General features: G+C 43.7%; 1 protein-coding gene across 24 annotated transcripts in view; it reads left to right on the plus strand.

Moving 5' to 3' along the window:
* KIAA1217 (KIAA1217 ortholog) overlaps nt 1-13332 on the plus strand; it is a 772703-nt gene that overhangs the window by 709358 nt on the left and 50013 nt on the right. For 20 of the 24 annotated variants that reach the window (XM_067703131.1, XM_067703122.1, XM_067703114.1 and 17 more), the window contains 2 exons: nt 11114-11218; nt 11699-11748. In XM_067703131.1, coding sequence (XP_067559232.1) covers nt 11114-11218; nt 11699-11748 — 155 coding nt within the window. The remainder of the gene's footprint in view (nt 1-11113; nt 11219-11698; nt 11749-13332) is intronic. The other 4 variants (XM_067703241.1, XM_067703215.1, XM_067703105.1 and 1 more) reach the window with 1 other exon arrangement.

Genomic DNA, 13332 nt, shown 5'->3' on the forward strand with positions numbered 1-13332 from the left:
CGGTCTTACAGTTAGGTCTTTAATCCATTTTAAGTGTATTTTTGCGTATGGTGTTAGGGAGTGTTCTAATTTTCATTCTTTCACATATAGCTGCCCAGTTTTCCCAGCACCACTTACTGAAGAGGCTGTCTTTTCTCCATTGTATGTTCTTGGCTCCTTTGTCATAAATTAAGTGACCATATGTACGTGGGTTTATCTCTGGGCTTTCTATCCTGTTCCATTGTTCTATATTTCTGTTTTTGTGCCATTACCATATTGTCTTGATTACTGTAGCTTTATAGTATAGTTTGAAGTCGGGGAGCCTGATTCCCCCAGCTCTGTTTTTCTTAAGATTGTTTTGTCTATTTAGGGTCTTTTGTGTTTCCGTACAAATTGTAAAATATTTTGTTCTAATTATGTGAAGAATGCTATTGGTAATTTGATAGGGATTGCATTGAACATGTAGGTTGCTTTGGGTAGTATAGTCATTTTCACAATATTGATTCTTCCAATCCAAGAACATGGTGTATCTCTCCCTCTGTTGGTGTCATCTTTGATTTCTTTCATCAGTGTTTTATAGTTTCTGAGTACAGGTCTTTTGCCTCCTTAGGTAGGTTTATTCCTTGGTATTTTATTCTTTTTGTTGCAGTGGTAAATGGGATTGTTTCCTTAATTTCTCTTGCTGATTTTTCATCATTAGTGTATAGGAATGCCAGAGATTTCTGTGCATTAATTTTGTATCCTGTACCTTACCAAATTCATTGATTAGCTCTAATAGTTTTCTGGTGGCATCTTTAGGATTTTCTATGTATAGTGTCATGTCACCTGCGAACAGTGACAGTTTTGCTTCTTCTTTTCTAATTTGGATTCCTTTTCTTTTTCTTCTCTGATTGTCATGGTTAGGACTTCTGAAACTGTGTTGAATAAGAGTGGCGAGAGGGGACATCCTTGTCTTGTTCCTGATCTTAGTGGAAACGCTTTCAGTTTTTCACCATTGAGAATAACGTTTGCTGGGGGTTTGTCATATATGGCCTTTATGTTGAGGTAGGTTTCCTCTATGCCCATTTTCTGGAGAGTTTTTATCATAAATTGGTGTTGAATTTTGTCAAAAGCTTTTTCTCCATCTGTTGAGATGATCATATGGTTTTTATTCCTTAATGGTGTATCACATTGATTGATTTGCGTATATTGAAGAATCCTTGCATTCCTGGGATAAATTCCACTTGATCGTGGTGTATGATCCTTTTAATGTGTTGTTGGATTCTGTTTGCTAGTATTTTGTTGAGGATTTTTGCATCTATGTTCATCAGTGACATTGATCTGTAATTTTTTGGTGTCTTATAATGTCTAGTTTGGTATCAGGGTGATGGTGGCCTCGTTGAACAAATTTGGGAGTGTTCCTCCCTCTGCAATTTTTTGGAAGTGTTTGAGAAGGATAGGTGTTAGCTCTTCTCTAAATGTTTGCTAGAATTTGCCTATGAAGCCATCTGGTCCTAGACTTTTGTTTGTTAAAAAAGATTTTTAATTTCAGTTTCAATTTCATTACTTGTGATAGGTCTGTTTATATTTTCTAATTCTTCCTGGTTCAGTCTTGGAAAATTGTACCTTTCGAAGAATTTCTCCCATTTCTTCCAGGTTGTCCATTTTATTGACATATAGTTGTTTGTAGTAGTCTCTGATAATCCTTTGTATTTCTGCAGTGTCAGTTGTGATTGCTATTTTCATTTCTAATTTTATTGATTTGCATCCTCTTCCTTTTTTTCTTGATGAGTCTGTCTAAAGGTTAATCAATTTTGTTTCTCTTCTCAAAGAACCAGCTTTTAGTTTCATTGATCTTTGCTATTGTTTTCTTCATTTCTATTTCATTTATTTCTGCTCTGATCTTTATGATTTCTTTCCTTCTACTGACTTTGGGTTTTCTTTGTTCTTTTTTTCTATAGTTGCTTTAGGTGTAAGGTTAGATTGTTTGTTTGAGATTTTTCTTGTTTCTTTGGTGAGATTGAATTGCTATAAACTTCCCTCTTAGAACTGTTTTTTTTGCATCCCACAGGTTTTGGGTCATCGTGTTTTCATTGTCATATGTGTCTATGTATGTTTTTATTTCCTCTTTGATTTCTTCAGTGATCTCTTGGTTATTTAGTAGTTCACTGTTTAGCCTCCATGTATTCGTGTTTTTTACAGTTTTTTCCCTGTAATTGATTTCTAATCTCACAGCATTATGGTTGGAAAAGATGCTTGATATGTTTTCAGTTTTCTTAAATTTTCCAACGCTTGCTTTGTGACCCAAGATGTGATCTATCCTGGAGAATGTTCTGTGTGCACTTGAGAGGAAAGTGTATTATGCCACTTTCAGGTGGAATGTCCTATAAATATCAGTTAAGTGTATCTGGTCTATTGTGTCATTTAAATCTTGTGTTTCCTTATTAATTTTCTGTCTGGATGATCTGTCCATTGGTGTAAGTGGGGTGTTAAAGTCCCCCACTATTATTGTGTTACTGTCAGTTTCCCCTTTTATAGCTGTTAGCATTTGCCTTATGTATTGAGGTGCTCCTATATTGGGTGCATATATATTTATAATTGTTATAGCTTCTTCTTGGATTGATCCCTTGATCATTATGTAGTGTCCTTCCTTGTCTCTTGTTAACATTCTTTATTTTAAAGTCTGTTTTATCTGATACGAGTATTGCTATTCCCGCTTTCTTTTGATTTCCATTTGCATGGAATATCTTTTTCCATCCCCTCACTTTCAGTCTGTATGTGTCCCTAGGTCTGAAGTGGACTTCTTGTAGACAGCATACATATGGGTCTTGTTTTTATATCCATTCAGCCAGTCTGTGTCTTTTGGTTGGAGCATTTAATCCATTTACAGTCAAGGTAGTTTTCGATACGTATGTTCCTATTACCATTTTCTTAATTGTTTTGGGTTTGTTTTTGTGGGTCCTTTTCTTCTCTTGTGTTCCTGCCTAGGGAAGTTCCTTTAGCATTTGTTGTAAAGCTGGTTTGGTGGTGCTGAATTCTTTTTGCTGAACTTTTGCTTGTATGTAAAGCTTTTGATTTCTCCATCTGAATGAGATCCTTGCCAGGTAGAGTAATCTTGGTTGTAGGTTTTTCTCTTTCATCACTTTAAGTATATCCTGCCACTCCCTTCTGGCCTGCAGAGTTTCTGCTGAAAAATCAGCTGATAACCTTATGGGGAGTCCCATGTATGTTATTTGTTGCTTTTCCCTTACTGCTTTTAATATTTTTTCTTTGAATTTAACTTTTGTTAGTTTGATTAACATGTGTCTTGGCGTATTTCTCCTTGGTTTTATCCTGTATGGGACTCTCTATGCTCCCTGGACTTGGTTGGGTATTCCCTTTCCCACTTAAGGAAGTTTTTGACTATAATCTCTTCAAATATTTTCTCAGACCCTTTCTTTTTCTCTTCTTCTTCTGGGACCCCTATAATTCAAATGTTGGTACGTTTAATGTTGCCCTAGAGGTCTCTGAGACTGTCCTCAATTCTTTTTTCTTTATTCTGCTCCTTGGCAGTTATTTCCACCTTACTGTCTTCCAGCTCATTATTCGTTCGTCTACCCCAGTTATTCTGTTATTGATTCCTTCTAGTGTATTTTTTAGTTCAGTTATTGTATTGTTCATCTCTGTTTGTTCTTTAATTCTTCTAGATCTTTGTCAAACATTTCTTGTATTTTCTCGATCCGTGCCTCCATCTTTTTCCAAGATTCTGGATCATCTTTACTATCATTACTTTGAATTCTTTTTCAGGTAGGTTGCCTATTTCCTCTTCATTTATTTGGTCTTGTAGGTTTTCACCTTGCTCCTTCATTTGTAACATATTTTTTTGTCATCTCAATTTTTTTTTTTTTTAATGGGTGGGATTGTGTTTCTGTCTTCCTGGTTGTTTGGCCTGAGGCTTCCCGCACTGGAGTTTGTAGGCTGTTGGGTAGAGCCGGGTCTTGGTGCTGAGATGAGGACCTATGGGAGATCTCACTCTGATGAATATTCCCTGGGGTCTGAGGTTCTTTGTTAGTCCAGTGGTCCTGACTCAGAGCTCCCACCACAGGAGCTCAGGCCCGACCCCTGGCTTGTGAACCAAGATCGTGCAAGCTGCATGGGGTGGCAAAAAAAAAAAAAAAGGAGCAGAACAATAACAAAGAGTAAAAAATAAAATAAGATGAGAAAACTAACAGCTATGTTAGAAAAAATAAAAATATAGATGAAACAACAGCCAGAAGGTAAAACAGAACCACAGTAGCATACACACAAAAAACAAACAGCTGGAAAAGGCCTTGGCTGTGGGAGGCGGGGCTTTGGTGGGGGCGGGGTTTAGGCTGGGGCGGGGTCTAGGTTTAGAACCTGCATGATTGGGAAAGGCCCTGGGGTGGGGGGCTTAGGGTCAGCACGGCTGGAGGGGCCCAGGAACGCCTCTGGCCTCGAAGGCCAGAGGAGCAGGCCCAGGACCCCAGCAGGCTTTCTGGGCCCGAGTGGGCGGGGGAAACACTAGGTGCATTCCCCCCAGCCTCTGATTCCGGAGGCTCCTTCCCTGTTCGTCTCTCCTCTTCTCACTGTCCGCCCCACCCGCCCCATGACCCGTGCAGCTGGAGGGGGCCCTGAAAGGCAGGGGACCAGGCCTGGAAGCCCAGCAGGGCCCAGGTGGGTGGGGGAAACTAGCCGCATTTCCCCTGATCCTCCGATCCTGGAGGGCCCCTCCCTGTCTGCCCCTCCTCCTCTTCTCCCCCTCCCTACGCCCCTAGGACCAGCATGGCTGGAGAGGGCCCCAGAAGGCAGAGAACCCAGCCTGGGACCCAGCAGGCCTCCCGGGGCCTGATTGGGCAGGGGAAATGCTAGCTGCACTCTCCCCTGATCCTCCGAGCCCCCGAGGGTCCCTCCAGGTGTGGGAACCCCTCCCCTTTCCCAGCCACCCCTCAGGGGCACCGGTCCCATCCGGCCTCCACTTTTCCTCCTACCCAGTCGCTCGGGGGATCCTCCTGTCTCCTTGAGTGTCGAGGTCTCCCACCAGCATCTGGCAGGTGCCCTAGTTGTGGGGAGACGTGAACTCCGTGTCCTCCCACTCCACCACCTTGACTCCACCAAGCCCTTTGTTTTATTCACCACTAATGCCCCAGCAGTTAGAACTGTGTCTGGCATAGTTGATGCCAGAAAAATCGTTGCTGAATGAATGAACTTGAAGGGATAAAAGGAAGCCTTACGTATCCATCAGGTTTTGCCTGTTATAATGTGCTTGTGCATGTATTTTCTTCTTTGCCCTCCTTCCCCATGTCACTGTGGGAGGACAGCCCTGTGGCACAGCTAAGGCAGTTGTTCTCCTAGTTTGATGGTTGAGGAAACTGAGACTCAGAGACATGAGTGATTTATGAGCACTGATTTGTATCTCCCCTTGAGTGTCTGTTGGCCAACTCAGCATGTCCAAAAACGAACTCCTCTCTTCCCATCTCGGGTATGACTACTTCTTTCATCCATTACTGGGGCCAAAAGCCTTGGTGTCTTATTGATGCTGTCTCTCACATTCCACATGGGACAGCAGAGGATGCTCTCGGAGCTGTATCCCAGATGCCCAGACTCCAGCCCTTGCTCTCGACCTCACTGCCACCACGCCAGTCAGTTTCTTCTCATCTGTTCTTCTCCTCAGTCATTCAGGGGCAAAGTCATACCAGCAGAGGGACAGCAAGGCTGAGAGAGAGGTCAGGACAGTGGAGAGTATGTGAGGGGGTCTCCCAGGTAAGGAGCAGGAAAATTAAAGGGAATTCCCACACAGTATTGATGGCTGGCAGTGAAGGAGGTAAGGCCAGCCTTCAGGCAAAGAGCTGGTTTGTGTGAATGGGAACAGAAGACAACTGAAGATTGCTGTTCTTAAAGGGGATTTTGGAGTTTCAGATCTAGAACGTAAAACTGTATCAAGTAAGAATTTAAGGTCAGAGAATGTCTGAAGAAGACCTTGGGGATCTTAGTGCCAAATTTCTGAAAGGGTTATTGGTGCAAATGTTGAAGCTCTCAAAGGTCATGGCCTGGGGTGTGGCAGCCAGGAGGCCAACTTCCTGTGCTGAGGTCATCCAGGGATGTGTGGGAATTTCCTGGATGCTGGTAGGGAACTTCAGGATGAGTAATTCAGAACCCAGAAACAGGGGAGATGTTGAGGGTTTGGACAGATGACGGATTGAAGTGGCAATGGGAAGATAGAACAGCCCTGGTCTCCTTTCTCCATGAGCAGAGGGCAAGGGGAGAGATAGCAGCCTTCAAGATCAGGGTTTTAGATGATATTTCTTCATGAGCCTCTGTGTGCCCCGTCCTCCTCTAAGGACTGAGGATGCAAGAAAAGGTGCGAGATGTGGTTGTTATCCCCAGGGAGCATGCAGTGGTACCCAGGCAGTACTGTTGCCTATGAAATATTTAGAGGTACGTGTCATTGTAGCCCCGTTGCAATTACCACTAACTCTGTTAATATCTCTTCAATAAATCTAGGTGTTTCCATGAGAAGTTAAATTTATTGGGCATTTTTAGAAGAATGTCCTTAATTATCAGCTCTTTCACCAATAGGTCACCTTTGGGCAGAAATAGAAAGCTCATGGCTCAGAGTCCTCCTTAAAGCTTTACCACAAATTCAGATCATTTGAATTCCAGTACTCTGTTGAATTCATCTAAAAACAGTGTCTTCAATTACTCTGGATTTTTTTCCCTCATAGCAGAGAATCGGGGCATGAACAAACAAGGGCATGGCCTAGCTTTCAACCTGTTCACTATTCAAGTTCTGGGAAAAACGCCTTTGGCACTGCCAAGACGAAAGGGTTTTAAGTCACTTAGATTGCTCCTAGAAAAAAAAATTGACTTTGTGAAAGGCAGGCATTGCTTAAGAATGATGATACTTGCCACGTCCACAGCAGCTCACATGGTACCTAGCACATATTAAGTGCTCGGAAATGTTTGTTGATGACTCATTGACCATTTATCACTTTCTGAAGGGGAGAGAGTTGACAGGGAATGAGCAGGAACCAGAAAAATAATTACAAAATATTAGAACTAGAAGGGAATGATGGACCACCTGGCAAGTACTCTCAGAAAGCCAGCCCTGGTTACTATAGTGGTTGCTGACTATCCTGTACCACTGCGTTCCAAAGTTAGTAACTGGTTACAAAGGTGAATGCGGACTTGGGACCTATCACATCAGCTTGGTTGGCTGGTGTCAGCCAGCTCCCCGCACTTCGGGATATTTAAAAACATTTCCTTAGGGGTTTATTATAGGGGAATTGCATTCTCATACTACTTGTTTTTTAATAGCCATTAATTTACCTAGATACACAATGATAAAGACTTAATTCAGGCTTAAGGAGGCCTCAGTCAGTCCAAAGACAAGTCCCCAGTCAAAAAACATTGAAAGTGAAAACTTAAATCAAAGTCGTATGAATGGACTCAACTGGCTAAAAACATCTCCCCAAATGCAGATTTTTTTTTTTTTTTTCCTTCGCTGGACTCTGCAGACAGAGAGCAGACCACGAGCAGACTGGGTTTTGCTTCATCTTCACAGGCAGACATGGGGCTCGCAGGAAAGCTGGTTGTAGCAACAGGAATTTAATACCGGGATCAGCACGTTCTCTGGATTGGATTTGAATTTTTTATTAATATTATGCTTGGACCCCGAGAAAATTCATTCAGCCAGCCCGACTTATGACACTAAATGACTAGTTAACCATACGTACTAATCACATAAATATGGTTTATGGAATGATATAAAATGGTTTCTGAAATCACTTTTAAACCATCTTTTCAACAGTAATTATACCTGCCCTGGAATACCTTAAACCAAGCGATACTGGCAACAATTAACTTAAGCATCTTTAGTCTTCTGATGATTATCGTACAAAATTGCCACTGCAATAAAATGACAGGGTTGTTTTAATTTCTCTTCTTCCACTGCATTTCTCTCTTTTCCCCTTTCCCATTAAAACATACTTCATAACATTTCATCATGGGAGAAGTCTGCCTAAGTTTCCAGTTGCTGAAATTTAGTTAAACCATAAAATTGTTTCCAGATTACCAACCATGAAATGGAAAGACAATCTTATTTATGAATTTATAAATCAGATAATCTCCCTCAAATGAATCCTGAAACCAGAAACACTTTGATGATTAAACAGAAGGGGGAAAGTTTTCTCATTACCATGTGTCAAAAGAATTGTATTTCTGTGAAGTGGATTTGGCCAAGACGGTGGAACACGCATGTGCAATCCGTGTGCACAGCGCCTGGGGCATGCACTGTTTCCTGAGCAGGGGGAGAGAATCGCTCTCCCTTGACCGTCAAGCTCAAGTGTACTGAACTCTCAAGGTTCTGACAGATCATGTCTCCTTCCTGGTGACCCCACTGGTGACATAGCCTGGAGGAGGCCACCCAAGGAGCATCCCGTCCTGTCCTCACAGATACAAAAAGGAGAACAAGCGTGTGGATATCTGGACTAAACGCAGGGCTGTTGCTCTGCAGCATCCAGACCCTCATCCTATGTCAACGTCATCCCTGGGTAGTCAGGAGACTGGGGCGCCGTTTGGGGGTTTTCTTTCTCTGCATCCTAAAACCGTTGTCTAGGGGAAGATGGGTGAGAAGCCAAGTACCTGCTGAGCCAAGGCGGATGCCAAAGGCGTGTACGAAGCCCTGTGGACAGCCCTCTGAGAGGACCCACCTGTGCTGAACCACTCGGCAGTTCTCACCATGGTGATGAATCTGTTGACGGTCAACGTCTTGAATCTGGAATGATTCTAGTGCTTTGTTTCAGTTTTTAATGCTGCTGCCCTCCTTTGTTAGACCAGTTAATGAAAGCTGGTGACCAGAGAGGGACCAGAGAGTACACTGATTTAGCCCTAATCAGGACCGTGCCTAGGCCAGCACTGGAATCCGTCTGCCGTTTCTCTCCCACCAGACTCTTGCTTATTCTCTGCATCTGTGGACTTACCTACTGTTTACATCTCTTAATGTGATTGTCTCTTGAGTGTAGTCAGTCTCCGCACCTTCGTATCCTGCACTACAGCTTCACAGAACACGTTAAGCCTCTTCCTAACCAAAGCTGTCTAGACCCTAAGAATGTCCTGCCATTTTAAAAGAAATGAAATCCTTTGCATTTGCCTAGGATTGAATAAGAGCGTTAAACTCGTACATCTCGGGGTAGCTCTCCGCCACTCTTAGGGTCTTGAGTTTGGCTTCCAGCATTACTGTGGGAAGAATGGGGGTTCTGGACAACTTCTACCTGGAACTCAGCAGGTCCTCCCAGAAGTGGTCCATTTCTCAAGAGTTCATTTGTGTGAGTCTGTACCTCCGACACATGGAGACCAGCCACCACCCCATCGCTTCTGAGCTGCCATGCAACTTGGGTCTGATAAACTTGGGATCTCCCATGGGTATTTACTAACCTGCTTTCGTGAGTGGCATTTCTTACTTATTTTCCTCTTTGGCAATGCACTGCTTAATGGCAGACAGGCCGCCAAGAATACACGTATAACTGAAAACGCTCTGCAGCTCAGAGGTTTAGCGTTCACAGCTATGCCTGAAAACACTTGGAAAGTCATTCCGGGTAGATGCGTATCTCTTCTCACTGTTTGAGATTTCTTCTTTCCACCCTATTAGAACAAAGAGATCATACTATTAATGCTTAATTTTTCCCCGCAGTGGGTTGACAACCATTAACTCTCCAGACTGCACGACTTACATCCAAGAAACCCAGTATTGTGACACAACCGTCCATTTTAAACTAAAGAAAATGCATGGAATTCTGAAGTCAGAAGCTTGCGATTGTGAAATGACTCTCAATGGGTTTTTTTTTTACGGCACTAAGAGTTATATTCCAAAGGCAAAACGCAAGACCAAAAAGTTGTGTGTGAACAAAATTACCCTTGAAAGTCCTCTTGATTGCCATGAAGTTCAGGATACAGATACAGCATCTCTCGTGAAGTCCAGCATATCAGTTATTTTGTTCTAGTGAAAGAACAGACCCCATGACTTTTTCTGTTGGGTACCAGGTAAAGTAGTGGGCTTGTATTTAAAAGCCACAGTGTCTGAAAGTGCTGTTTGTAGCCCAGGAATCATCAACCATTGCTCAAACTACAAGAGGCCTGTGGGACTGAGACCCCCCGTGAAGAATGGGGTCCCTTTTCTGTCTCAGGCTGGGACTAGACACTTGCTGATGGCATACGATGGCAGTCCAGGTGTCCACACTGTTCTCACTCTTCTCCCTTCTCTCTTTTATTGTCTTGAGCTACCAAGTAGGTGTAACTGAATCCACATGCCAGTGCGTGTGTGATGGCCGTCCTTAGCAGAGGTCACTCTGTGGTGGTGATTGGATAATGTGTTGGGAATACTGGGAGTAGTTCCTTGGCACTGCCATTGTCTGACGTACAGAAATGGGAGCCAGTTTCAAAAGCTACATGCATTGTGCGTAGCCCCGGAGAGCCCTGAACAGAGAGGTGTAGTGTCTGTGCATAATATCAAAATCGGGAAGAGTTTTTATTTAGGTCTTGAGATAACCAGGTTGCTAGGGGTATTTGTTTTCCTGCTTGATCCTGTAAAAGCCCCCAGGTTCCTGTGACATTGAGTTGAGGAGCCTCTACCCTCAAGGAAGACACTGATGTCAAGCACACTTTTCCATGTTCGTAAGAGACATTCGCTTTGTGTTGCTCTTGGGCTTTACAACAAGTTTTACTCCAGACACACAACGAACATCTCCATCATTTACACCAAAGTCAGTCAGCAGCCTCCCAGCTGCGGGGAGGAACACAGCTCAGAAGTGGCCTAGGGTCCCCCTGGCGCAGAGGTCAAATAGTAAAAGAAGGGCAGAAAGGCTCAAACACACAAAGATGCACAAAGAGAATTATTTCCAAGCTTTTCCGTTTTCCATGAGGCCTCTGCTGGTCTGTCCAGTGTCTTTTCAGTAAGGCCATCGGGTTAATACTAAACTCTGTCCATCAAATCTTGAGCTCAGTGGGAATTTGCAGGCTCGGTAGCTTCCCCGAGCCAGGTTGGGGTGAACTTTGGAGGCCTGCTAAGTGGAACTTTTATAACCCTCAGATGATCATTCACCTAGACGAACCAGTCTGAAAGTCAACATAAGCTTTAACAAACAATTCTCTTGTTTTACAGAGAGAGGATGCAAGCCATGGAGAAACAGATTGCCAGTTTAACTGGCCTTGTTCAGTCTGCGCTTTTTAAAGGGCCCCTTACAAGTAATAGCAAAGATGCATCTAGGTAAAAAAAAAAAAAAAAAAAAAAAAAAAAAGCAAACCAATTCAAAGTAATTCAATCTGTTTCTCTTTAATGATTAAGATCATTCATTCATTCCAATCGTTTTCTTGTAATCATTTCAAGGCTGAAAATACCCGCATCTCTATGAATCATGGTTTGTTTGCTTGTCTATTTCTGGTAATTCTTTGGCCCAAGAAGGGTAAATGGGCTTCCCAGTGCATGTGGCTTCATGGACCACTGTGCAGTGCCTGCCGCCACCATCCACATGTATCCACATCCTCCGTCATCTGAGGGCCATGAGCGTGCCTCAGCTGCACACGTGGGAAGCCTTTTCCATCCCGGCCAGTAGTGGTGCTGACGCTGAAATACCTTCATTGCTTAATACCCTCACTAGCTGCTGCTGATTGCTTAGAATAGTGAATGGAAGGGGGGGCAAACGCATTTGGGAAACCGGATCGCTGACTCTCTTTTTCTTTCCTTCAGCGAGAAAATGATGAAAACCACAGCCAGTAAGAACCACACAGATGGTGCAGGTGAGTGTCCTCCAGACCTGCAGGAGGCCTGGACGGTGCCTTTGATGAGCCTGGTTTGCTTCCAGACGTATTAACCTCTCCCCAAGTCACCTATCTGATGCAACTTCAGAGGCTCTGGGGTAACTCCCTGCACCACCCCTTCCCTGCTTAATGCTGAAATTCCAGATGAGTCATTAATTTGCAGGGGGCGGTCTTTAGTCCTCTCCCTTCAGTCTTCATTCATTTATTCACTTCCTCATTCATTTATTCATTTATGAGGCCATACATCCAACAAATGCTTATATGCCTGATACTGGACCAGGGCAGTGGACATCACTAGGACAAGGCTCCCTGCTCCCTAATCCGATGCAGAAAGTGGATCTGGGACAGGTCATTATATGTGTGCTGAGTGTTAAGAAAAAGTGCAGGATGAATGCTTACCCAACAGAGCTGGCCTCAACCAAGGCCATTTCCCTGAGGAAGTAAAACAAACTGAGGCCGAAAGGATGAGGACAGAAGGAAAGAGCCATTCAAGTAGAGAGCAAAGCATGTACAGATGTTGTGGTGAGGAATTTAGATACTATTCTAAGTGCAGAGGGAAGGCAGTGGAAGGTTCTACAGCGGGGAAGGGCCTCAGCCCAGCTGCAGGATGTGACCGGATGAGAAAGGGCACGAGCTGATAGGATAGGGTGTCCCCATGGGTCAAGGCAGGAGAAAGAGGCGTGCTTGGACCAGGGCCTGCTTTCAAATGCCAGCATCCCCTCAAAGAGGCCCCAGTTATAGCCCCTGTGCCCTTTACTAGTATCCAGGTATATTTGATGTCCATCTTATCCTGCAGACTCAAGGTGGGCCTCTCTCAAGAATATGAAGTCTTCCCTTCCCTTGGGTTAGAAATAGAAATTGTCACCAGGGACATGCTTGGCTACTGAATTACTCAGAAAGCATGTGGCAAGTTGGGTGAAACCCCTAATTTGGAGGAAGCCCCACAGAGTGTAGTGCCACACGGTAGAATGGACAGAACTGGGGACTTCAGTTGAGACGTCTATTGGTCCTGGTTCCGCTCCAGCCAAGTTCAGGCCCTTCAGCCGTAAAGCCAGCAGGGCTGCTCTTCCAGCATTCTAAGTCCTCATGGGATTGGTTGGTTTACTTAGAAATCAGTCAGTGACCTTGGTGGCAGCCAGAGAGTCGTTTCATGGAAATTGCTGAGCTTGTCTTCATAGCAACTGCCAGGTTGCTTTGGAGATATTTATTCATCTATTTTCTGATCTATTATGAACCTACAGAAAAAAAGGCACTTTCTGAACTCGTAGAAACAGCAGAAGGGTGGTTGCCAGGGGTGGGGGACATGGGAGATGTTGGTCAAAAAGTACCAACTTCCAGTTAGAAGATGAATAAGGTCTAAGGTACAGCATGGTGATTGTAGATAACAGTGAACTATATACTTGAAAGTTGCCAAGAGAATAGGTCTTAAATGTTCTCACCCCAAGAAAGACATGGTAATTATGTGACAGGATGGGCGAGTTAGATAATAATCATGTGGCAATGTGTAAGTGTATCCAGTCAACACATTGTACACCTTAAAGTTGTACAGTGTTACATGTCAAT

The sequence above is a fragment of the Pseudorca crassidens genome, chromosome 1 (genome assembly GCF_039906515.1).
Source record: "Pseudorca crassidens isolate mPseCra1 chromosome 1, mPseCra1.hap1, whole genome shotgun sequence".
Classification (NCBI taxonomy): domain Eukaryota; kingdom Metazoa; phylum Chordata; class Mammalia; order Artiodactyla; family Delphinidae; genus Pseudorca; species Pseudorca crassidens.